Source organism: Cervus elaphus, chromosome 27 (assembly GCF_910594005.1).
Source record: "Cervus elaphus chromosome 27, mCerEla1.1, whole genome shotgun sequence".
In the NCBI taxonomy this organism is placed as follows: domain Eukaryota; kingdom Metazoa; phylum Chordata; class Mammalia; order Artiodactyla; family Cervidae; genus Cervus; species Cervus elaphus.
Window position 1 is genome coordinate 35,582,719 of NC_057841.1, and position 27,791 is coordinate 35,610,509.

Genomic DNA, 27,791 nt, shown 5'->3' on the forward strand with positions numbered 1-27,791 from the left:
CAAAGCCATAAGAAATTAAGCCATAGAAGAATATTTATTGACATGGGAAAATGTTAACAATATACCTCTATATGAAATATGCAAGATACAAAACAGTATATACAGTTTAATACCATTTTTATGGAAAGAAAAATAGCCATATATACAAAATCATGCATAGGAAAAAAATAGAAGGATGTGCATACCAAATGTTAATAACGTTATCTCTAGACAGTGGAATTACAAGTGGCTATACAATTTTCACAATAAATTTTACCTGCCTTCCAAAACAGTATCTGCTTCAAGCTATTCTTTCTTGGTTGTGATCAATTTGATACAATTTCTCTTCAAATAGGCTCTGTATCATGACCTATACCTCCAAACCATGCTGCTGTTCCCATTTAAAAAGGAGATGCTACTAGCTCTTTCATACTGGCATATGGAGAGTATCTTTAACTAACACAATATACTATAAAATATGCCACAGTATAGATCTGGCTATAGAAAATTATTATTTGGAGAATTTGAAAACCTTCTAAACGAGAGAAATTTTAAATAGACAAAAGGATACTATAACTAGTTAGGGGTCCATAATGAAGAGTGAAATAACTCAGGTTCCGTAACTGGAGACTTTTGGATCTCTCCTTTTTACTAGCTGACTTTTGGCAAAGGATATTAGAGTTTTTTAGTCTGGAAAAATGTGGTTAATAAAAGAAGCAAAAATAAGTTGTTGGTTTTTTTTTTTTTTTAGTAAGGGAAAATGGGATCAGAGATTAAAAGGTTTTCTATAAAGACCTAAATAAATGTTAGATAAAACAGCTAGGAAGAAATTCAAATTTGGTGTTGCAGAAAAATTAACTCACATTTTTCTGTAGCACCAGTTCTTCCTGTTTTTTATCTTCTTTGACAGGTTTTCACATGCCAAAACTGTGACATCATTTTAATGTTAATTAATAGCCATTAAGTTCTTTATTTTAACAGCTAATACATAAAACACACTTTTTCATGGAATTTGAGGTAAATGTTTTAAATAAATATGGGTTACAACAACTAGACACACTGACAACAAATGTAATTTAGATTTTACCTCTCAGAATCCATTCTAGGGTAAAGCAGTTTACTAAATTCTAATTAAAAATACCAAGTCAAGATGTTGGATCTCCTAAAAGTAAAACATCAGAGAACAGGAAAAAAACCAATGTGTCCACTTTTGTTTGATGTTTTCCATGCTCCAGCACCATTCCAAACTGCTTCTTTATTTCTGTTCCCTCTCTTTGGAAGAGAATTTCAGGCAAATCTGTGACTAATTAATAATTTTTAATAGTTGCTTATAACTATTATCTGAAAGGGAATAGTTAATGACTTATAATTCCTCACAGATAAATTTATTTTCTAAATGCCTAGTGGTAAATTGTACAACTTGCAAATAAAAAAAGCAACTTTTATAAAAAAAAAACTGATGAAAGGAAGATTTTATAAGAATGGGGGGGAAAAAAAGAGGGATTTTCTCTGTTTTTCCCATCAAAGATTCGTTCCTTCTCTCCACAAATCATGGAGTTGAGAAAGGTAGCTGGAGCAGGAACAGGAAAAGTGCACCACATTTACAGAACTACACAACACCTGTCACTCTGCACCAGCGGTGTTCTGCCACCTCTGTGCCATTCCATAAACGTCCCAATAACCTAGCACAGCTGAGGCACAGTTCTAATTCCTCAGTGAAGATCACAAGAAGACTTCATCCAGGCTGTTAGAAGAAACCAGACTGTTACACCGATGCATTTCAGCGGTGGGAGGAGACTACTGGCTCACCCTATTGATTGCTTAACAGTACAAGAATTAAACAAAAAAGGAGAGACTAGAAAATCACTTTGAAAATTCACAAACACCAACTTGCAACAGAAAATTGAGGCATGACACTTCAGCTAACAAATCTGTTAGATGAATTATCACTTCAGCACATTAACTGCAGGTGTATACTCCTGGATTTTCACTTAATCCATTACTCCATGATGAACACTATAAAATGAAAGGTGACAGATTTATGAACTAAAATCACAAGAAGAAACTCTTGAAGATCAATCTTCAATGAGGCCCTACTCCAATAAACCATAAAGAGCAGTAAAAGGTAATACTCACTTAACAAAATGAGAATCCCAATGCCGAGATATCAGGTACTTATATTCCTCTAGAGACACTTCTTCCCCACCTAACAAAGGCACTTGACATGTAATGATATGCACAGTTAACTCAGGTACTGCCCTGGGCAACTGTTACCTTTCTAAAATTAGATGCAGTGGTGATTAACTTCTAATTAATCCTTCTGAATCAGCCTGAAACACACATGAAAATATCACAGGTTCTCTATTTTGGCAGATGATATAACCAAAGAACAAAAGATATGCTGGTGTTCACAATGAACTGGCTGACTTGAACAGTCCAGGATTCTCTCTCTGCACAATATATTCTTGGATGACTGTGGAATTTGTATATAATTATAGGCAAATTAACCTTTCATATAGTTTCAGATGTTAATGTTCACTCCTCTTCTTGTCTTTCCTTACTTTTTTGTTCTTTCCCAAAGCCTTAGATGATTCCTCCTGAAAAAGACATAAATTAATATAGTATCTTCCTACACTTAGGAATCTTAAATATTCATACAGAATATGCAGAATAGTGAAAGTGTAATTACTTCCATTTGTATCATCTTTCCGTTTTACAGGGCTCTTTCACTTACCACAGTCTATTTTAATATTTCCAAAACAATCAAGGATAATCAGAGAAAACATTTATCTCAGTTATCTAACATTTATATTTGAGTAATTTCAATATTATTTTTAAGTTTATTTTTTTGGGGGGCTTCCCTGGTGGCTCAGACAGTAAAGAATTTGCCTGCAGTGCAGGAGACCCTAGGTCAGGAAGACCACCTAGAGAGGGAATGGCTACCCACTCCAGTATTCTTGCCAGTATCCTTGCCTAAAGAATTTTATTATTTTCTGTGAATGTATATATTTTGGCCATGCTGCACAGCTTGAGGGACTGAACCCATGTCCCTGCAGTGGAAGCCTACAGTCCTAACCACAGGGCCCCTAGGGAATTCCCCTTAACATTTTTTAATCTACTGTTCATTTTCCAAAGTAAGGCAGCAAAATTTAAATTAAATATGAACGTATCTGAAATATGAGACAAAAACCTCAAAGTATAAAAGAAGAAGGCATCTAAAGGCATACCAGGGAAAAGGGGATATACTTTGACACTAACAGAGAATATTAGAATTTTATGGATGTTTAAAGACCATCCAGTTCACTGTAGCATTAGCTACAACTTCTACGGGCCTCAATTTTAGGGAGTGGAAACTGATTGGTCTTTAAGGTTTTTATAAAACCCCATGAATCTATGAAATTAAGGTCTGAAGAGATGAACCAACCTGCCCAAGATCACACAACTAATCAATCACATTGTTCTCACCAAAACCTAAGCCTCTAGTTTCCTAGTTCAAAGGTTCTTCCAATATACGTCACTCATTCTAATTCACTCTTAATTTTCTTTTTCAATTTTTTCGTTCAATTTCACAGGCAGTAGTGAGAAACTCTCTAGATATAATATCAGTAACCACTTACCGGTGAACTTGTGTAGTTCTTCTCCACTAGAATGTTTCTAGCACAGTTGTTGATATGTTTGAAGCGATCTGGTCCTAGCAGAATCCCTCCATACCAGCGTGATACCACCACCATGACATTTCTCACATTCAAAATCTGTTATTTTCAGAAGCACAATTATGTATAGATATGCACAAGTACAAATGTGAGTTTTAAAGAAAAATGAAAAAAAAATGTATATATATGAAATTGCACATAAAATTTCCCCCTGACTTTAATGGCATAACCATGAGTGAGCAGAGTGAGATGAGTAACAACTGAGGGGACAGATGTTAGAATGAGAAGGGAATTTGGAAAACAAACTCTGTGGTCCACAGTGTCCTCAAATTCCAAACTTGGGGGCCACCAGTCAGAGTGAAGGGGAGGTCATGCAGTAGGTTCCAGTTCTTGGTAACTTCAACCAGAACAGCTGAGCTTAGGCAGTTTTCTACTCCTACGTCAAACAGCAACATAAAACCTGCTTCTGAACAAACTGCCAGACAGAGCTGAGGCTGTATGAGTAATCGTTGGTGCCTACCAGTAAGGGCTTCCTCAGTTTGACATTTGTCAAATGTTGCCCTTAACATGAAGGCCACCAGTCTACAGGCCTGACCCCCCCCAAAGTTCCTATCAAGGGAAGGGCCTGGTTAGAAAACAAACTTCTACATACAATGGCAGAAGAAACTATAGCAGATACCTTAGGGGAAAAAACCAATCCATTCTTAAAATTAATGAACAATCAATGATCATCAGACAGATGAAGAAAATCCAGCAGCATGAAAAGAAAGGACAAGATAAACAAACTAAAATGGACAAGGAGAAATTTAAGGAAGAAAACATCTGAAAAAAGAAACTCTAATTAGTATACTCAGAAAAATTTTAGAAGACATTGCATTCATAAAAGCAGAACAGCAAGCACACTATGAAAAGGGAAAAATAGAGAACAAGAAAGAACTCCTGGAAAATTAAATATGGTTGCTAAAAAAAAAAAATTTATTCAACAGAAATTTTGGAAGACAGTTAAGAAAATGTCTCAGAACATAAAGCAATGAAATGGACAACTTAACAAAAAAAGAAACATTCTGGAGCTATCCAGAAGTCCAATATCCAACCAGCATGAGTTTTACAAAGACAGAACAAAGAAAACAGAGGAGAGGAAGCTGTCATGAAGAAAAAAGGATAAGTTTTTCCAGAGCTGAAGATAATCTTCTATTGTCTACCACTGGAAGAGCTTGAAAGCACAGCTGCTGCTGCTGCTCCTGCTCAGTCGATTCAGTCGTGTCCGACCCTGTGCGACCCCGCAGACGGCAGCCCACCAGGCTCCTCCGTCCCTGGGATTCTCCAGGCAAGAATATTGGAGTGGGGTGCCATCTCCTTCTCCAATTGAAAGCACAGCACAAGTTATTAACCTTTTGCTTTCTGCCCCATATCCAGTGGTTAAAATTATCTCTCAATCAATGTTTAAAAATTAATTACTAATAAAACCAAATATGGCTCATTACATATCATGTAACTGTTTGACTTATTCCTAAATGGAGCTCTGTCTGGTTGAGAAATTTTATGGCTCACAGAACAGGACTGGCAGGGTTTAACTCACACGTACCTCCATGAGATGGAGAAGGCGCCCACCAGCTGCTGTTTCCCCGTCATCCTCACAGTCCTGTAAGAAGGTCTGCTTATCCTCACAGTATATTCTAGAAACCCATATAACAGTGTTATACTTTGAAACCTTGAAATACTGTAATAAAAGTTATACCCCTTCATACTTGTTGCCATCAATTTACTTCCAAAATTAGCATATTTATTTTAAAAAATCTTTCTTGATATACATTGGTTGTATTTTCACTGATGACTTACTATCCAATATGCTTCCTTTTTTATATTCTGGAAAGCTAAAATCAAGAGTACTTCCTTTGAATCAGAAATGCTACAATTTCAGAAGGTGAGCTTACACATCTGACACTCTCTCTGCTTCAGTTAATCTTGAAGCTGAGATTAGAGAGAGTAGTCACTAAAAAATGTTTATTGAGTCAGCTATCTGAATATTACACGTAAGAGGCACTAACAAATGGTATAAAGGAAACAGGTGGTATACTGTCATCAAAGAGCCTAAGCTCTAGTGAAGGAGACAAAAAGTACATTAAAAAAGATGGAGGTGAAAAAATCAACCTAAGTCAATATTTTATACTTTTCTAACGTCTTATTCTAGCCACAAAGCATTTATCTTCCCCACTATAAGAATTATAAGATTTATTTTTCTCCATAATTTCCCCCTGGATAGTTATCAGTATCAGAAATAAATCACAGAGTTTTTACCCATTTAAATTATCTAGAAAGTTAGCATCTAGAATAATAAATAGGGCTACACTGTAGTTGAATAAGCTTGGCAAGTAAGTAAGAGGTATAAAAAGAAAACAGTGCCAGTTAAGATATGCCATCTAGTGGATTTTTTAGGCCCCTTTACAAATGGTAATATTCTATTTAGGACTAAGTAAATATAGCAAAGATTATCTTTCTAGCTATTGTGATAAAAAGCCAAATACTACCTTATCTATAAACCTAAGTCAACTTTATTAGTTTTATTATGCCAATCATATTCATTCATTCATTCATCCATCCATCTTTCCATCTACCAATCCATCTATTCATTCATTCACTCAGTAAATATTCACTCAGTAAATATTTACTGCCCAGTTCGATCCCTGGGTTGGGATGATCCCCTGGAGGAGGAAATGGATGATCCCCTGGAGGAGGAAATGGCAACCCACTCCAGGGTTCTTGCCTGGAAAATTCCACGGACAGAGGAGCCTGGCAGGCTACAGTCCACGGGGTCACAAAGTGTCGGCTAAGACTGAAGCCACTGAGCACGCGCGCATGCACACACACACACTCTCTCTCTCAACCAAGCTCACCATTATTTAGAGTTGGCCTCATTTCAAGAGAAAGTTAGTACTATTCAACAAAATTTTATGTGGCAAATTTAAGGTAAAAAGGAGTCAGGGATTGACTTTAAGGAACAAAAGAAGAAATTTAACTATAAAAATCAGTACTAAAAAAAAAAAAAAAATCAGTACTGTTAGGTTTTTGTTTTTTTTAAAAAGAAGTACCATGGACATTTTCACTAACCCTTTCCTCACATGCCAGGAAGACAATGATGCAGCATCCGATACCTGTGTGGACCAATGGCCTGAGGAGTGCCCCATAACTCCAAAGCAGGAACACAGCCCCAGAACCAGGAAGTAACCTTAAAAGGACCCTAAGCATTCAAAACACACAACACAAAGTCCATGGACCACATACAAGTTATTTCTTTAACTCCCACTGGAGTCCTTTAAGCCTCCACTTTGTGCCTTTTTAGTCTTCTCCGACACACAATTCTGACAAGCTAAGCTCCTTCATTCCCGAATATCAATTATATAAGGGGGGATTTGGAGGGGCTGCTATATGCAGTCAGCTGACATCTGTGAGAAGTGATAGCTGATCACCATCAATATGCAAAAATACTCAAGTACTTAAACCTGGGGCTTGAAATACAGTATCTGGCACATTGTTTAACTTTTAGATAACTTAAAATCAGTATCATGTCCAGTGACTGTTGAAGGGGCAGCCACACAGCCATGTATTAATAGGAATAACAGAGATAAATAACACTAAATTCTCAAGTTCAGCTCTACCACTTAACAACGATGTGATCTTGAAAAAGTTCACCTTTTTACAGTGGCACCGTCACTTAAATAATTAGAATTAACTCATGTAAAGTACATGGCACAGAGTAGGCACTCAATAAAGATGCAAACTAAATGAATGGTACCTATTAACACTTTCACAGCACGTTCTAACCACCGAGAGCAAGCACAGTCTAATCTCTCCTTTTTATATTGATGACCCTAACTCACTAAAACACCAAAATTCTACACCCTGATACTCTAATAAGTAGGGAAGTATGTAACAAGTAGGTTTTTGGAAGATTTGGCATTTAATGGGATGTGACTTAGTAATATTAAAAACTCACCAATCAAAAGTGATCATTCTTTTTGAGTTTTCTGAATTTTAGATAGCCTAGATTTTACAGATAGTGTCAATCACATTTTAAGTTTACACTGAATTCCTATGTCTATACTCTGATCTATTTTAGTCCTAAACTATGTTCTGTTAAGTCTGTATAAATTTGAATATTTAAAAAAAATACACCCTTCATCTCTTTACAACAAATTTTGCAGAGATTTGTATAAAACCTTCATACTCAAAGACATGTAGTGAAAGAAGCACTCTAAATTCACTGCTAACGGGAGCATAAATTGGTTTAAAAAAAACTTCAGAAAAATTTTGGCAATATGGATTAAGAATTTCAAAAATGTTCACATTTTTTGATAATTCTACTTCCAGGAATCTATTCATTTTTTCCTTTTTAACTATACTTCTGCTTCATTTCATAAAAGAATATCAAATAACCAGAACCTATCCTGAGGAAATAATCTAAAAAGTACACAAAGATGTTCACGGGACTATTCTTTATAATCGTTTTAAAAAATGAAAAACTAAAACAAAAAGGAAATGGTTAAATAAATTGTGGTATGGAGCCTCAGACAAATATTATAAAGCCATTAAAATAATGTTTATAAAGCAATTATAACAACATGGAAAAATGCTTTTATTATATTAAGGAAAAACCTGGATACCAGAATGAAGCATTAAAAAATAAACTTTGCATAGAAGAGACAGAAAACATTTCACAATATCAGTTACACTGAATGGCAGAGAGTGAACTTTTCCTTTTTTTTCTGCCGTTTCCAAATATTTTACACATGATTATTACTTTTACAATGGAAAAAAAAACACAAAATTGTTCGTTTGTTTTAAATCATGCATCTGTTTCCCCCATTTTTTTTTTTTTAACAAACTGCACATTCCTAAAGTTGTGATGATCACTTACCGGTATGCATAGATGTTGTGGGTGGCACTAGCAATTTTCTTATTCTCATACAATTTGGCAAGAACCATTTTCACCTTAAAAGCAGAAACAATATAAATAAACTGATATATATATTTTTTATTTGCTCTGTAAATGCTAAAAAAAGTCTTAAAGCATATTGATATACATACTGTTGAACTGAAATTAACAAACAGTTATTTACAGAATCAACTACATTTTGAAAAAGCCATTTCCAAAGTTTTCTCCTCATTTTAGGGGCAAAAACTGAATTACTCTAATTGGTACAAAAAATAGTCCTAGAATTTTTGAGCACCAGTTTTCAACAAATATCTGAGCAGTAACCATGTTCAAGGTACTTGCACATAAGAAATCTTCCCCATACTGTAGAGAAAGTTAAATGAGAATATGAGAATTTCTAGAAATGGCTCTGAAAATTTACCAGCGTGAGAGGTGCAGAGTAATGGTATGTTTCAAAACTTATGAAACCAAAACTCTCCCTGGAAGAAATAAGGTTCAGAGAGGAGGTAACAAGAGCCAGAACTTGAAAGATAAGTGACAATTCTGCATCAAAATGGAGGAGTAAGGTGGGGCAAGAAGTCGTCATTCCTTCAGAGGGAACAGCATGTACAAATGGACCAGATTTAGTAGGAAGAAATAAATGCTTAAGTTTAACTGGGGGCTTCCCTGATAGCTCAGTTGGTAAAGAATCTGCCTGTAATGCAGGAGACCCTGGTTCGATTCCTGGCTTGGGAAGATCCCCTGGAGAAGGGATAGGCTACCCACTCCAGTATTCTGGGCTTCCCTTGTGGCTCAGCTGGCAAAGAATCTGCGTGCGATGGAGGAGATCTGGATTTGATCCCTGGATTGGAAAGACCCCCTGGAGAAGGGAAAGGCTACCCACTCCAGTATTCTGGCCTGGAGAATTCCATGGACTATACAGCCCATGGGGTCACAAAGAGGCGGACATGACTGAGCAACTTTCACTTTGGGCTTCCCTAATAGTTCAGCAGGTAAAGAATCCACCTGCAATGCAGGAGACCCCGGTTTGATTCCTGGGTCGGGAAGATCTCCTGGAGAAAGGATAGGCTACCCAATCCAGTATCCTTGGGCTTCCCTGTAGCTCAGCTGGTAAAGAATCCGCCTGCAGTGCAGGAGACCTGGGTTCAACTCCTGGGTCAGGAAGATCCCCTGAAGAAGGGAAAGGCTACCCACTACAGTATTTTGGCCTGGAGAAATCCATGGACTGTATAGTCCATGGGGTCACAAAGAGTCAGACACGACCAAGTGACTCTCACTTAGCTGAACTGGAACTTCAGATAAACTACAGTTTTTTTTATTGTAAGTATGACCTATGCAATAATGTTTATCTGAAATTCCAATTTAGGTAGGTATCCTGGCAACCTTAGCAGGGACATAAAAGAGAAAGGTTCAGAAAGAGACCAACAGTTTTATGTAGCTCTGCCTTAAGAGTATGAATGTAATGACAGATGTATCAGGATGATTAAAGCAGGGTCGTATCACAGTGACTTGTATAACATGTTTGAATTTCTCCTTGTAGCCAAAGGAAATCAGCAAAGATTATTGAGTATGTGGGGGAAGAGTGACACGTGGTCAGTTCTTCCAGAAAAGTAGTTGGCAAGGGGCACAGATGAAACGAGGTAGGGAAGACTGAGTTAGAGACGGGGAGGCCAACTTGGATCAGAAATGATGCAATCTTGTGCTTCTCAGACTCAGATTCCTGATTAGTAAAATAAGTAGACACTGGCCTCTAAGATTTATTTCAGCTTTCAAAAATTATGATTCTATAAGTCTAAGTGACTATAATCAGAAATGGAAAAGGGATCCAGGATGAAGAGATTCCAAATAGAATGTCTAAGGACTCTAGCAACATGATTATAAGTAATGGCCAAGGGCAAAACAGGCTTTCTGAGAGAAAAGCCCAGAAGCTTACACCAGAAGCTCTTATCCTGACCACAAATCAATGAAGAAAAAAACTTCCTCTTCCAGAGTCTAACAAAGAATGAAAAGGCAATGTGGTGCAAAAAATTATATTCCTATATATAGGGCTTTAAAAGAACTTGGACAGACCAAAGGGAAGAAGACCGATGCTTACTCTAAGAATTTTCTGGTTAATTTAACTTCATAGGTGTACTGAAATTGTCTCTTACATTCATAAAGTTTAGGGTAGATTATAGCATGGAAAAAGAAAACAATTCTGCTGAAGAGACTAAGAAAGACAAAGACCTCTGAATACCATTTCTGACGGAGAAGTTTCCCAAATGATATCCTTTGGTGGTTATCAGGTCACCTAAAATCAGAAAGCTGAAAGGAAAAGGAATTCAGGTTGGAAAGACTGGGCTCAACCAGTCTGTCTACTGTCCCCCTACTTGGGTAACAACAAATCAGGCTAGGTTTTACAGAACTCCCATGTGATAGGACAAATGATTTTTTAACAAGTAGGTAAGCATCATAATTTTCTATACCACCACAATGGGTTTTTCTTCTTTGAAAATCCATTAGTTAAGCCCTAATCAGAGTCTGCATATAATTTTGAAAGCAGTGATCAACAGAAATAAATATTCTATGATTCCCAATAATGTGGGGGTAGAAAATTCAGCAAATAATTTTTATCTTGAATGAAAATTAAAAGCAAAAACAAATATATTATTGCAAAACCATCTGCTTCAATTACTTTGGTAAAACACCATCAAAGTGAACTGGACACAGCAAATTTACCTGTTTGGGACAAACTACTGGAGCCAAGTGTGCCTGAAAAGTACTTCTTCGGTCTGTAATAGGAATGCCATGATCAATTGGAGGTAACTCTTCTATTTCTATAAATGTAAAGAATTACGTTACTTTTTAAAATTCTTACATACAAATACTGAAAAACTGGCAAATGGTATAGTGGAGGGAGTTAGGAAAGAGATGTAAATTACATGGTCAATCAACTCAAATAACCAATACTGGTTGTCTATTAAATTACAATTTTAAGTAAAATGTTCCCCCAATAATATCCTACATTAAGATAAAACTACTTGACTTATAAATGCTTTTCACCTGCTAAATGGTCACCCAGTGAAAATGGCAGGTTGGCATGCAAATCCTGGACTGTTTCAGTAGTATAAGTTGGCATAATATCTAACTTTTAAGAGTATAAAGGAGTCCTGAGACCAAAAAGATCAGCTAATACGGAGTATTTATTCATTTTACTATTGATGGACTTCTGGGTTGGGAAACCTATGACTTTACTTTGTATAGCTGTAATATAATGTCTTCTGCTAATAAAACTGTTCCTACTTCATAGGATTGAATTAAATATATCAATAGTACACCATATTGGTAGTCCACTGAGTACTTGATTTCCCGTTATTCTGCCCTTTAAACAAGCTTAGGAACAATTAATTCTTTTCCATTTCTACCAGTCAGTTTACCTTACAAGTGATGAAATACTTCAACTAATTGATATAAAAATATTTCTGGAGCATTTTAAATAACTTGCCTCAAATCACTGCTCTAGTTTACGGCAGGACTAGGATAAGAAGCCAGGTTTATGGAGGATGTTTTACCTTCCCCCCAGGTGTGTTCTCTTTTTGAAAAGATTGTGACCACTGTACTGGTACACTACTAAGGTCAATATGAACTGGATGTGATTTATTATGACTCTGATTTTCACTCTTGTTAAGAATGAATCTTCATTCTCTAAAGAAATCCTATGCCAAATCCACAAATATGTAAACGAATAAAATGGGAGCTACTCAGAGTGAAGCAGGGGCAGGTATCCTGGGTCTTCTCCCCCTACTCATTCACTTCTTTATCCTTTCTCTTCCACTAGCTTTGAGACAATATGCGAGAACTGTAAATTTTCATTCACTGTTTAAGAGGTACTATATCATAGCAGAGGAAACTCCCTATCTTCAAAGAAAATGAACATTCTCTCTGGTCTATCATGTTTTTCTAAGACACTGGAGGAACTGACGATATCATTCAACATTTTAAAATACTAAAATGGAACATACTTTCTGATAGAAACACAGAGCTAATTTATCACAGCAACCTATTCATAAGTTGAACACTACTCGATTATGAAACAAATTTGTTTGAGTAAAAACTAAAATCTTAAAAGCATTTCACTAGCTTTAATTCACTGGTTGCACCTCCAATTACTGTATTTATATTTGTTAGCACAGACTAAAATTTAACTCTGAGCCATCAGTAGATCTAAGATTTTAAAATAAAAATATATAAAAAAATAAAAATAAAATAAAAATATAAAAACAGGATATGAATTGAAAACATTGACACAGCTTTCTTAGTTTCAATTTCTCCCACCACTAATTCAAAACTCTAACAGCAAAAAAAAAAAAAAAAAAGAAAAACTAAACTTCTATTTTTGTCCTCACTATTCTGATAGACTTTTTAGAAAACACAAAAATGACCAAGAGGCAGGAAAAATATAACCCAGTTCTCTGTAAATTAATAAGAATTCCTTAAGATGTGACAGTTTACTACATTTCTATACCATTCCAAAAACAAATCCTAGTGCTACCACCCCGTGCTGTGCTCGTCACTCAGCTGTGTCTGACTCTTTGTGAGTCCACGGACTGTAAGCACGCCAGGCTCCTCTGTACATGGGAATTTTCTAGGCAAGAGTACAAGGGTGCATTGCCATGCCCTCCTCCAGGCGATCTTCCCAACCCAGGTCTCCTGCATTGCAGCTGGACTCTTTACCGCCTGGGCCACCAGAGAAGCCCAAGGATACTGGAGTGGATAGCCTATCCTTTCTCCAGGGTATCTTCCCAACCCAGGAATCGAACTGAGGTCTCCTGCATTGCAGGCGGATTCTTTACCAGTTGAGCTACCAGGGAAGCCACATCACTACTGTCCTCAAAATAAACTAGTAACATTCACTATACCTGTTCGATTTTCACTGACATCAAAATCCAAAGTCTTAACTTGATTTTCTGGTTGACATGCTAAAACAAGATCATCTTCACATTCAACATCTTCCTCTTCAGTTTTCTTCTTTATGTCTGGGCCTATGTGGATATGAGACATTATGAGTGATCATAAGACAGTAAAAACTGACACTTAAAAAAACTTTTTAGTCTCGATCTCTAAACATCAGTCTTCAACAGAAGGAACCAGTGTTCCTGCAAGTGGCCGTCTGTCTCCAGGGTTGGGACAAGGAAAATGTAAGATGAGCTGGGACATCTTGTGATTGCAGAGAGTAAAGGAATGTTCAGAAAAAGATGGGAGCTTATAAAAAGAACACAGGAGCCCACCTGCGAGCACTCTGAAAGGCCAAACCTGGAACAATTTGAGCAACAAAATAAAGACAGTATGGAATTTTAGCTCACTAAATAAAATGAGTTCATTCTCATGTAAATAATCAAATAAATGTGGAGAAGAGATATCTTGTTTTCACAATATAATTCAAATTAACCATAGCAAGAAGGAAAGAAAGAAGTGAGAATCACCATATTGTTACAACACTATATTGTTTATAAATATTGTTGGTAAGATACACTAATAGATACTAAAATCAGGGGGAGGGGGGATGAAAATTTGAAGAAGGATAGGGTATTAACACAGTCTCAGAGTATCTCCCCCAAGAGACTTATCAACGGTGATAATTTTATATGACAATCTAGATAGACCATGGTACACAGATACTTGGTCAAACACTATTCTACATATTTCTGGAAAGGTGTTTCTTAGATGGAATTCACATTCCAATCAGTTGACTTTGGGTAAAGCAGATTGCCCTCCACAATGCAAGTGAGACTCATCCAGTTAAAGTCTTTTTTTTTTTTTTCAGGTAAGGTCTTAAAAGAAAAAGGACTGACCTCCCCAGACAAGGAGGGAATTCTGCCAACATAAGCTTTCACAGCCTTGAGTTTCAGTATCATTTCTTCTCTAGGTCTCCAGGCTGTCAGCCTACCTTGCAGATTTTGGACTTCCAAGCCTCCATAATTTTGTGAGCCAATTCCTTAAAATCAATCAATCAACCTCTCCCTCTGTCCCCAACTTTTCCTTCCCCCACCTCTCTCTATAAATGTTGAGTTGGCCAAAGAGTTCATTTAGGTTTTTCTATCCCATCTTATGAAAACCCCAAACAAACTTTTTGACCAACCCAATACATAGATACACACACACACATACATACATACATACATAAGACACACACATTTTATTGGTCTGTTTCTCTGGAGAACTTGATTAATATAGTAACTTTATAGTAGAGTCATTTTGCATTAACCAAGGGATCAAGGTAAATATCATCAATAATAAAGCATATTGATATCATTAGCTCCTTGATATAGTACATACACTATGAAGGACACAATATCATTTCTGTCATATTTTTGTCAAAATGCCTAGTCTTACTCCAATCATGAGAAAACAATGGACAAACTCAAGGTCATAAAAGTCAAAGAAAGAATGGGGAACTATTTGTAGACTAAAGGGGAGTAAGGAGAAAAAATGCAACAAAGAATCCTGGACCAGATCCTAGAACAGCAGAAAGAACACTAGTGAAAATATTATTATTATATTTACCTATGTTTGCTTTCTGTTCTTGATAATTATACTATGGTTATGTAAGATGTTACTCAGGGAAGCAGAGTGAGGGATACAGTAGTTATTTCTACTATTTTTGCAAACTTTCTGTAAGTCTAAAATTAGTTCAGAATTTTTTAAAGTATAAATAGTTGTAAATAACTACTTCAAGATTTAATACTTCTACAGTAGAAAAAATAAAATAATAAAGAATAAATACATACTGAAGATTAGTAGTAAAATAAAAATAAATTACTTGTCAAGTGGGTGCCCTGGAGAAGAAAATTCTCATGAGATATCCTGAACACTTCCATTTTAATATGAAGTCTCGAAAATTTTTTATTAAAAAATTCCAAAGAAAATTTTTGAAAATTATAAATTATACAACCTAAATCAGTAACTCAAAAAAGTGAAGTGTGGTGAAACTAAATTATAGATATAGGTGGGAAAGGGAAAACACCATATTAAAATAAAAAATGTAAAAACCTTCCTAAGAGGTGAGTGATCCCAAAGTTCTGGAGTTCTAAATTTCTACTGGTATACGTAACACTTCTGCAATTATCCCACACTCTAGAATGGTGGATTGGCAAAAATTGATTTTGAGACCACTCTTCTCAGATGCCCTGAAATGCCACAAAATCAGAACATGAATCATAAAAAGTCAAGGAAAACACTTCAAAAAATACTGTCCCATGATCAGAATATCTTCAGACCATTTATCTCTGATTTTAATGGAAGCAGTAAAAAATACTTCTATAGAAAAACTGTAAAATGCTCTGAAAAAATATGTATTTCTATCAACTTTAAATGTATACTGATTTTGGTAAAGGAATCCTCAATAACTGGTTTCCTGTAAATAACCTTCTAAAAATTAGTAAACAGACTATTGAATTGTTGTTCTTTCATCCTTCTTCTCCCCAAACTGAAAATAATTCTATCAGTGATAACAATAAAACTCTATTTGGAAATAAAATCATACTCAGTGATTTTCCTCTCTAAAAGGCTTTTGTAGTAACTGAAAGCAAAGACTAGCAAAGTAAACAGAAAACATAAGAAACTTCTATGTTGTTATATACTTATGATTCAACGAAAGAATAATAATAGAGCAAAATATTAATTTTCAAATGTTCTGAAATTAGTGGTGATGGCTGCACAACTTTGGAATCTACTAAAAACCACTGAATATACATTTTAAAAGGTGAATGATCATAGTATGTGAATTCTATCTTGATTTAAAAATCAAATTTTCAAAGTCACTTTTTATACCCTAAATATTGGTCAATGTGTTTTCCAAAGTTCTTTTTCCATAGACATTACACTCATTTGAAGCTAATGTCTAACTTATATCAATAATGCATAAAGAATGTTACATGGTTAATATTGCCATAGAAAGCAAAGGTTTTTGGGCAAACTTCTTTAATCATAAAATTCTATCTCTGTAAGAGCTTATAGTAATCTGAAACCAAAGAGGTTACACCTTACTGAAAGAAATAACCATACTTACATGAGTAAAGAACTTTTCAGAGAATATATTTTATCATGTAAAACCATAAAACAGCATATAGATCTTTATTAAAAGTTTCAATGAGAATATATACATGAAAATTTAGTTACTGTAAATTAAAAGAGCAATGATAATATTTTTCAAACCTACCTGGTTCTGTCATCTGAGATTTTTGTATTAGGACATCTCTTATTTTCTCCACCCACAGGTAAAGAATACTTTCACCAATATTCTGGCTAAACAAAATTCAAGGGAAAAATTGTTATTAAAAAATTCCTTCTCAAATTCAAGACAATATAGACATGTTTATACTCTAAGAAATTAAATTATATCTAGCCATGTGTTTTTTTTCTTTCTTTCTGCCTTGCTGCGCAGTTTGTGGGATCTTAGTTCCCCAACCAGGGACTCAACCCAGGTCCTTGTAGTGATAGCTCCAAATCTTAACCATTGGACCGCCAGGGAATTCCCTAGCCTTGCCTTTTAAAAAGAAACTTATAAAAACATGAGATTTACTAACATTTGTAGATGAATATTTAATACATCAATATTAAAAATCCCAAATGACTCCCAAATTAACACTGCTTACTTAAAATAAGTAGAAGAGCTACAACCAAAGAGGGGAAAGAGAATTTCTGAACTTGAACGGAATTAAGATAGATATAAATATGATTTTGTTTCTGTCAATGAATATAATTGTAGTATTGATGCCCAGTCATTGCTTGCTTTCCTAAACTTTATGAACAATTTCAAACCACTTATTTCATATACTTATTTCAACAATTAAGAATACAAAGCATTTGAGAAACTCCCCAAGAAAGTCAACTTACAAGACTAAAAGACAAGCAATGCAAAGTTTTAGATTCTTGTTTTCGACATAATATTCTATTGCCCGAATTCATTTCGGTTCCAAAGAGCTGTCTGGCTGCATCAGATAATTAAATCCATCTCAAAGGCCCATTGAGAAAAAGAACAAGTCACAGTTCTTTTCCACAGAGTTATGTTAAATGATGGCAACAGCAAGTGTCTATTTTTTAAGGAATGATACTAATTTTAGATGTGTTAATATGCGTGTTAAAGGAACTCACCAAACCACTTCATAACACCTTAGCCCTTCCTCTAACAGTTGCTCTTGAAACCATTATCTCTCTTTATCACCACTCATCAACACCCAAAGGAAGCTTTCAAAACAAGCACACAGGAGAAAACAACACTGCTTTCAAATAACTCTGTACCCTCAAACACTCCCACCCCACCCAGAGCTCCTGAGTGCTGAAACGACCCTCTGTGCTCTCTGGCAACCTGTCTTAAGAGAGGGCAAAAGTCAACTCGAAAAGTTTTAAAAGTTAAGAATGTTGGTTAAGTTTCCTTTAAACAATTCCTACTCCTTTCCTCTCTCCCCCATAAAAGATTCAGAGGTACAGAGACAGAGAAAGGTAAAATGTATTGAATATATAATATACTAAGCCCAAAGTACATGATATATTGATATAGCAACACATTAATGCTCATAATTTTCTAATAGAGTAGGCTTTATTTTCCCATTGTACAGATGAGAAAGCAGACCTGGAGAGATCAATTAACTTGTCTAAGACAGTCTTATAAGCAATAAGAAGTCCAGAGCGAGAATGTGAATGCAGACTTACTCCAGAGCTCAGGTGGCCCACATCACTTTGCTCTCCTAGCAAGCAGCTGTGCCCTTAGGCAAGTAAGACACTTGAACTGCCTCAGTTTCCCCACCTACAAAACAGATTTACAGCATCTTGTCTTACTTTACAAAAGCAGTCTCTTTTCAAGTGGAGCTGTCTTAATTCACTCAGCAGATCTATAAGGGCCTCGCCTACACACCAAGCACTATGTGCAACCCTGAGGGTATAGCAGTGAATGAGAAAACTGGGTCCCCTGTCCCAGTGCTTGCAATTACTGTTCTTAAAAATGTATGCTTTTATATGTAATTCTTTCCATCTCCTAACCCCATTCTACTGAATTCATCACATCATCATCATCACCAAAAGTAGTAGCACTATTATCCAGTTTTTATTGAAAGCCTACTATATATAAGATGTAGAAAATGCTTGGTTACTTCACTTAATCTTTACAGCCCCCTTTGAGACAGGAAAATAATCCCTCCGTGAATACATATTCACATTCAGATTTGTTATTTTTGTTAGGGGATTTTGGGGGGAAGGGGCGGTGGAAAATGCCTTGGAAGAATTTCTGCAGTTAATAACTAATTTTTCCAAATAATAAGGAAGACATTAAACCTTAACTCCAAATTTCCTCTCCTCTAGCCCATGGCTTCCTGAAGAACAATATACAACAGCACTCCATCTAACATCATTTATTGACTGCTTCCTTCATCCCTAGTATTTAACTAAATTTACTGACATCCAGTTTAAGGAAGTTGTGGTAGATGTGAAAGGTTTCCTGAAGAAAATGAAAATTCTTTCCCTTAGACCCCCAAGTTCTATCACTGATGGTGGTTTGGGTGGTGTCATTGTTTCTGCTTTTTTGTGTTTTCTCTCACGACAGTGGTTTGTAAACCCCACCCCCCCTTTTTTTAAAGTATAGTTGATTATTCACATCTTTTAAATACAAACTAGGAAAAAAAAAATAAATAAATAAATAAATAAATAAATACAAACTAGGATTTGGTGGTTTTCACACTTTTGCCCTTACTGTAATGAAATCTCTCACAGAACCAAAAACAAATTAAAACAGACAAAATCTGGAATCTTCCCTCCTGTGCCCTTCTTTTCCCGCACCCCAATGGTCCTGGAGGAAGTTTGCTGAATCCTAAAAATCGGTGCAAAATCTGAGAATACTCATTATATGGTGAGATGCTAAGCTTTTATGCACGAAATTGTTATGGTATAGTACCTGAATATAAAAAGTCTAGAACAAATTTGTTTCAAATTGAATAAAAGATCAACTTGGATTAAAAACTGATATTTTAGTAGAGACATAACTGTGATTAAATATACTTAAATAACTGTAATCCAATGCAGAACGATCAAGACAAAGTCAAGTTACTTGTGACTCTCATTTTACCCACGGCTCTAATTTTCATACCTTTAATTCTCCAGTATTTATATTTGTTATTTAACGGTAAAGATATTCACTAAAATGTACTACAAAGTTGCACGACCTCAAACAAATCACTCAATCTGAGTTTCCATCATCTCATTTTCAAAACGACAAAACTAGATGAGATGACTCTTCTGACAAGAACAACAAAAATGAGAGCTGCTATTACAGTGCTGAAACATATCACATGGATTATGTCACTTAATCCTCACAATGATATTATTCTATTATCCTCATTTTACAGATGAGAAAGAGGTCACATTATTTCAAAAACTGACCCCAGAAGCCTGCCCAAGGCACCCTTAACATCAGCTTGATTAAACTTCAGACAGGCAGAGCTTCCTGACTCTAGGCCGTGACTTTGTTCTTAGAGCATTTTCTTTAGAGAACTTGTCATTATGAATTCTTCTTTAGCTCCTTTGGGATTATGGATATCTTTTTAGAAGCTATGGCAGCTTTAGAACCAACCAGTGTCCTTCTCAAGGACCTGGGAGCCATTCTTCTGAAATGCAGTCATCAAGGAAGAGCGCCCCTGCTGCCCAGTCTCTGTTGGAAGGAGCATCTAATTACTGATGAGCCACAATCTGCACACACAGATGGCCTGACCACGGAGAAACACTCTTGCAACCTCAGGAAGAAACTTAATGGGCTGGACACTCTCTGATCAACCTCCCCCCAGCATTCCCCAGTACTTTTCTACAGCTTATCCCAGCCCTCAAAAACCTTGCTGTCTTTTGTTTCAGCCAGCTGAGTTCAGACTGAGTTCTGCCTCTCTCCCTTGTTACAAGTCTTGAAGAGAGTATTCCTCACCTATTTAACTTGGTCTGGTGCACTTCCTGCTTTGACAAGCCTCATTCTCTAAGTTCCAAATCTAAGACTTCATGTGATACATCAAACTGTGAAGAGCTGTGGGAAATTAATCATTTTCTTAGATTTAAAAGTAAATATTGTTGAAATGAACTATCATAAATTCAAATTTTTAAAAATTTTAATCTTTTTCACTTTTCTATTAATACCAAGTGGTATAATGTTTGAAATATTTTTTAAACCTGTCATTTACCTTTTGTTTTATAAAAATCATTATTTTCATATATTCAAAATATCCATGTTTAAAATGCAAAATGTTTAAACAAAAAATAAGGTATGATAAGCAAATAACTCTACACCTACCCAATCACCAAATTCTAGTTTATGCTCTTAAGTATTCCTCTAACTGACCATTCTTCTCCCCTGCATTCTTGTTGCCTCAATGAAGATCTCCCCTGTCTCCCTCTTAGTTATTGACTGCTACTCCGATGGAGTCCCTTCCTTCAGACTCTTCACTGCCTACCCTCCACACTGCCACACGGATCTGATTACATCACTCCCCTCCCTGCCTAAAATGCCTGGAGCCTACAAGATAGTGTCCAAGCTCCTTACCCCAGCTTACAGGTTCTTTCTTCTTACACCTATATCAATTCCTATCCCCAGCATATCAGACTACTTGCTGAACCCTGCAGTTCCTTCTATCTGAAAATCTCTCCCTTTCTGATTATCTGCCAAGCACCACACCTTCACAATGGAACCCTCCTTTACAACCTCACCACATGCCCAGAGACCTCTAAAAGGAACAGCACTTGGTACAAACCTCTCAGCAATTACATCATTATAGTGTATTGGTACACATCTGTCTTCATTCTTAAATTCCAAACTCCTAACAGAGTGCTAGCATATAGAAAATACTTATAAAATGTCTACTGGACAAGGCTGTTAGCTTTCAGACTTCTTCCCTCCTTGCATAAAAGAAAACATAGTTCACCTTCTTATCTAGGCAAAAAAATATTTCAGCAGTCAAAATGATGCTAAATAAATATGAAAATCTTGATAATGTTACAATATTTAGAACATAATGAAACTATAAACATTAAGGACTATATTTATACATTTAAAATGTTTACTTTTCAATGACCAATAGCATTTCACTTGTTGCCCCCTGCAGGGATTTTATGGAAAAATATCATTAAAAGTTGTCACACACAACTTTAAGAACAGAATCTACATTTCTACCTAGACCACATGTGTGAAAAGAATACTATTGGACTGGGGTTATTTTCAAGTGCTTTCAATAAAACAAGATGGGATGAACCATATCCTATCTTCAGAACAAACTGCTTTGTTATTTCTGATCCTTCCTAACTCTCTAATAGCTCAAGAGAACTAGCTAAGGAGAACAGCAAGTTGTGCCCTATAGGACACTATCTCTTAATAAAGGGGGCACTTTGGGGTAGAAAAAAGGCAGATGGGAAGCCATTTCAGAGTGCATGACACTGTGCAAAATAGAAGAATAATTTCACTGATGAATATGACTTAACAGGATGGAAGGCAAGTGTGGGAAGATTTTCCAAGAAGAGGAAGTGTTCAACACCATCAAAAGTTACAGAGGCCAAATAAGATAAGAACTGAAAAATGATCATACGATGTACAATTACGACATCCTTGGTTAGCAAATCTGCAGTGTTATTTATCTTATTCTACTTTAGAGGGTACATTGGTAAATAGGCATAAATAAAAGATTACAGAAAGAAGTTTTTTGGGGGCCCAAAAGTTGGAATGACCAGTAAGATCATGGACAGAAAACATTTCATTGAGAAAACATGTAATATCTATATTTTGAGGATGATGGGATCACTAAATGGGAGCATCTCCCACTGATATCTCCTGTTCTAGGTTACTTCTTGAGTCAAATGTAAACCTAGGGACTCAAGGAAGACCACACTACCTCTTGGTAGGAACCAACAGAATCAATTCCATGAAGACTTAGCATTTTTAAATTTAATATTCTGTGAGGAAAAGAAACCTGGCATTGACACAAAGTGGGTTTTCTCACTGTGCCAGTTGGGGAGGCCACCTAGAGCATGTAAGACAATCCTTATCGGTTCCCAGATTACAGTAAAACTGATATTTCAGAACATTATTTGTTGTACTAAATTAATGTATCTCAATACAATTCACCCAAATCACAGAAACATCTTCTCCAGACTATTGCACAGCCTCCTAACTGATATCCCCAATGCAGTTGCTCCCTTCCAGTCAGTTCTTCACCCAGACACAGAACGGGGTTTTCAAAATGAAAATCTCACCACAGCATCATACCACTTCTCGGCTCTTCTTGGCTTCCCATGGGTCTCAGGACAAAGACAGACACTCAACCTGGCCTACAGAACTCTCCATAACTTCCCCTGCTTATCTCACCAGGTTCCTTTCCCACCCTGCTCCCTTTTCCCCCAACACCCCCTCCTTATACCACCATTATTTTGTGTCTTCATATGCTCCAAACTCCTTGACACAGAGCCTCTGCACATGCTGTGGCCTTTCACTGGAGTTCTTTCCATTTAAGTAACTCAGCTCCTGAGTCAAACAAGCCATCTCTCACCTACCAGGGCAGGTCTTATTTCAAACTCAGGTAGTACTACACATAATATCCTTCTTTCAAACAACTTATCACAGCTGCAATCTGACATTCATTTTTACAGTTATGAGTAATATCTCCCCTACCAGCAAATTCTAAATGCTATGAAAACTGGGACCATTTCTGTTTTTGCTAATTATATATATCCAGGATCTAGTATAATACCTGCTATGTAGTATCTGCTGAATGAATGAGTGAAAAATACAGTATATTATCAATAGACTCTCAGTCCTATGGCCTAATACAAGAACATTACCATTAACAGTACAGGTAGTTTAAAGAATAATTATGCTTAGGATTCTGCTGTTACCAGTTTCATTCAACATAGCCTATGAAAATATCAAAATAAGAACAGTGTCTCTGAATTTACTTTCACAGCTAGCTAAGTGTTTTTATAGCTATTAGTTCTAAATAATACTTTTGTTTTTGTTTCTAAATAGAATTTATATCAAATGCATATATAAAATTATATAACTAATCTTTCAAGGATTCTTCAACTGGATTCTTTTTGTTAATGGAAAAGCAGCTTAACAAAAAGTTTACAAAAGGGCCTAACATATCACAGTTCCAACAAAGCCGATAACAGAGTCACTAAGAGCATTGTTTTTAATCATCATTACTTACATGTATATTTCCTCAAGGCTATTTGATAAATCTGCCCGTTCTTGCCCTTTAAGCCAAGGAGCACTAAGATTAAATAAAATAAAACAAAGATGATTATGCAAAGACTGTGTTTATATCACAAAGAAAAAACACTGATTAATCACAAACTGATTTTAAGTTTTAAAATTTTTCTACTTTGATCAAAATATTATTTTATGTTGTATAAATCTGTACAGTTCCAAAAAGGTTTCATTTGCATTAACTCATTTAGTCCTCCCAGGAAACCATGATGACACCAACACCATCATTATTCAATTAAAATATAGTTTAAAAGACGGGGGAGTAAAAAAAAAAAAAAAAAAGACGGGGGAGTGCATAAGATACCATAAAATCTGCCCAAGTTTACCTAAGTGGCAGAATATGTTTCAGAATCTAAATTTCCAGATTCACAGTATTTGCCACACAACCACAGTTCCCAATTTTTTCTAACTGATGTCCCAAAAAACAACTCTAACAAATAAGTCAATTGCCACATGACTGTAAATCAACTTTTTCTGAAAAGAGCACTTGTGTTTGCAAGCTTTCTATAGTAATATCCTTCATTTTCAATGAATAAAAATGAAAAATTACAGAACCATGAGTGATAACAGACTTTACTGCTGTGGTTTTAAAACACTCATACAAAAGATAATTTAAAAAATAAAATCTATAAAAAATGAAACAAAAAGATAATCCCACTGGTAGGTAAAAATGTTAATAACTGAGATTTAATGCAGTTCTATCTGAACAGATTTATACAGCTTAGCAGGTCAAGCAGGCAGGGTGATCAAAGGTTAATTGCAGTCTACAGGTCATGACTCAGTAAGACTACACTCTGGCTACTGAGAAGATGGTTCCTCAACAAGGGCAAGGTAAGTACCACAAGCACCATGGGCAATGCCTGGAAGGAGGTTCTCTTATGCAGAGCCATGTCAAGTAACCGGGGAGGTCATGGGAAACAGGTTAGGAGTGACTCTACAGACCGAGGTTTCTAGATTACTAGATTGTCTAACGAGGAAGATTTCCTTTCCCATCTCTAACGATATTCTGGAGCTATTTTATCCCCTATGAATCCCTTGATTCTTTTATACTAAGTGGCAAACGTCAGTGTGTTTTTACATAATTTAATTTTTAAATGTAAATACTCTACATGAAGTCCAACGTGTTTTTAATTTCTATATACATTTTGACAAGGTAGTCTATATAAACACAAGGTACAGTACAAACAATCTTTGCAAAGTACAACTTTTTATAAAAATATAAATGTAGAAATATAGCTTACTTCAGTTGATAAATAGGTGGAGCTGTACCTGGGTACTCATTTGGTAGCATCACCTACAAAGCAGTTTAAAAACAAACCTGCTTATACTTCATCGTGGTTCAAAAACAACAACATTCATAAAGCCAGTCACCAGACAGATTTCTAACTTGCCAAACTAAGACACAAAACCATTGTTTTATCAAATTTCAGAAGTGAATTCCCTCCTCACATTTATGCTTCCACCTTAAATATGTTGTTAGAGTTAGTTGCTCAGTCGTGTCCAACTCTTTGCAACCCCATGGACTGTAGCCCACCAGGTTCCTCTGTCCATGGAATTCTCCAGGCAAGAATACTGGAGTGGGTTGCCATTTCCTTCTTTAGGGTAAATGTGTTGTTAAGATGATGCCAATTTTTTAAGGAGATTATTTGCAGAGAAAGTATAAAAGCAATTAAAATTAGAAAAAGTGGGGTCAACAAAGACAAAAGGGAAACTAAAATAGGGTCGTTATACCCCAACCCCGGATGACGAGGGTGGCATTATAACATGTTCCAGGTAATTTTCTTAAGAAATTTAAAAAAAAAATCCTACCAAATACTATTAAAAAGCTAACACTTACTAGAAAACCATGCATGTTTCTTTTGAAATCAGTATTACTATAAAAATGAATACTGATAAAAACTCAATTTGGCATCTTTTATGTTGGAAGTACAGACAGTCACCAAAGAATAAGCATTAAACACAAATCCATAACTGATCATTTCATGTATGTGTCCTAACCACAACTGACTCCCAATTAACAAAGAAATGAGTTATCTACTCTATGAACCATCTAAATTACTAATCTAGTCTTTCTTGGAAAATGTTAGCCATCTTCCCAGGTTTATACCCTCTTCTACTAAACGGAGAAGATAATGAAAGGAAGTGAAACTCGAGTCTGCCAAAGGAAAGTGAAGAACACTTAAATAACTGGCAGAGGAAAGATCGATATTATCAATGAAAGCATTACTGGAGAGTGACCTGAGATGTAACTACCCATACATTTGGATCATCAGTTGTTAACAAAAGTCAGCAACAAAATGACAAATCAGAACAAGTCACAGGACAATAATTAGAAGAATACAACAGTAGTCAATAATACAAAGTCAATACTGTAACTGGAAAACGGCTGTAGATGAAGAGGAAAAAATACCTGTAAGCAAAGTGTCCACTTGGGGTCATCTATATCGTCGCTAATTCGAATACAAAATATTTTGGCGCAGTCATCAATGACACACCATTCCTCGCCATATATAGCAGCCATTGCCTCAATTTCCTCATTCTGAAAGAGGTTGATGAGGGGGAAAAGTCAAAAATTATTTGACTACCCTAAAAAACCTGAGTCTTCCTTACTGCTTTATAAGGTATCTGCATTTAACATAACCATCTTGGGTGAAGGAGCCCTAAAGGAAGGACACCAAACATTTTCAGCAACGGGTCAAAATGTCCTACTCCCTGGGTACCAGACTCTATAGCAACGACGGGCACCAACCTTGCTACTACATCCCTGTGCTTTTGACCACTACTGAGCCAAAATATATATGCACTCCTATATCCTGCATGAGATTCACAAGTGAAAGGATGAACGTATCTTCTCTGCTCCACCTTCTCTTTTTAACAGGTAACCCCTCCCACCCGCCTCCCAACCCCTGGACCACTCCTACCTATTATATCTGCCTATACTTATATTACTACTGCCTCGCTCCTGCTTTGTTTTGTTTTGAATTTGGCCCCGAGGCTGGGTGGTTGATGGGGTTTTTGGTAATCAAATCCTCGAAACGTTTCAGAAATTACTCTTTGGGTTTCAGGTTAAGAATAAAACCGGATCTAAAGGTAAAAATGGGGAGCAACGGATACTTCCAACTTTGTATGATCTGATTTTGTCCTTAGGGCCCATTAGGAAAAGCTTCAATAGCGCCCACGTGAGCCACGCGCTAGGGGTAAGCTCAAGCCCAAGAGCAGAAGATCTACGGGTCCTCAGGGGACTCCAGGGTCCGTGTTATTATTGCCCCTTTTGCAAACGCAGGAACTGGGATCTTTCTTAAGTGGCCAGTCCAAGGTCACCCGGCAGAGACAGGCCGGGGAGCAGAACCCTGGTTTCTGCCTCCCGCCCGGAGCTGCTGAGTCGCGTGCTGATGGTTGACGATGGCATCCAAGGCAGGTCCAGCGCGCCGACGCCCGGGAGCCGCCGGCGCGAGAGATGGGCTGAGATCGAGCGCCGGGAAAATAGGACGCGGCTGAGCGAATGGCGCAGCCTCAGCCCCTGGAGGTGCGGGTGAAACCGGGGGTGGCCCCGGGCAGAAGCCCCCTCGGTCGAGGAGGCCTGGGGCGGTGAGAAGAGGCCGAGACGAGCCTGGAGGTCGGCGCCCCGCCGGGGCCTCACCTGCCTCTGGTCGCTGCCTGCATCCCCCTCAGCCATGTGGCCCCGGGAGCTGCCGGGCGGCCACCGCCTGCCCAGGTCCGGAGCGCGGGGGCGGGGCGCTGCGGCAGTGAGCTGAGCGCGGGCTGCAGCGAGACCCGACCCGGAACCGCAACCCCGCCACGCCGCGCGGCTCGCCTCTGCTTCCGGGTTGCGGGCCAGGTGGGGCTGGGGGCTGTCACGCTAGGGCTTCCTCGCGCCAGCTTCTCCCCACCTCTTCCGCCGGGCCTCAGGGACGCAGTCCCTCCCAAGCAGCGGCAGGAGTCCGCTTGGAATTTGCTCCTGGAC

General features: G+C 37.0%; 1 protein-coding gene across 2 annotated transcripts; it reads right to left on the minus strand.

Annotated features, from left to right (window-relative positions):
* Positions 1–15: 15 nt before the first annotated feature.
* IMPACT (impact RWD domain protein) lies at positions 16–27,625 on the minus strand. Of its 2 annotated transcripts, none has more exons than XM_043889397.1 (11): positions 27,468–27,625; positions 26,238–26,366; positions 25,069–25,121; positions 23,769–23,831; positions 16,763–16,848; positions 13,464–13,586; positions 11,284–11,336; positions 8,548–8,621; positions 5,218–5,308; positions 3,597–3,731; positions 16–2,576 (listed from the first exon to the last, which is right to left on the minus strand). In XM_043889397.1, the coding sequence occupies exons 1-11, from the start codon at positions 27,501–27,503 to the stop codon at positions 2,508–2,510; spliced, it is 912 nt and encodes a 303-aa protein (XP_043745332.1). In that variant the 5' UTR covers positions 27,504–27,625; the 3' UTR covers positions 16–2,507. The 2 variants fall into 2 exon arrangements, with proteins under 2 accessions (XP_043745332.1, XP_043745331.1); XM_043889396.1 differs by having other exon boundaries at positions 11,284–11,381.
* Between the last annotated feature and the right edge of the window lie 166 nt (positions 27,626–27,791).

Excerpts from the sequence above, each read along its gene's own strand:
- IMPACT (XM_043889396.1), bottom strand. The coding sequence starts at position 27,503 with ATGGCTGAGGGGGATGCAGGCAGCGACCAGAGGCAG. Across the intron at positions 5,309-8,547 it reads CACAACATCTATGCATACCG|AATATACTGTGAGGATAAGC; the intron begins GTAAGTGATCAT and ends ATGGGTTTCTAG. Across the intron at positions 3,732-5,217 it reads GCCTTCTCCATCTCATGGAG|ATTTTGAATGTGAGAAATGT; the intron begins GTACGTGTGAGT and ends TGAAAATAACAG.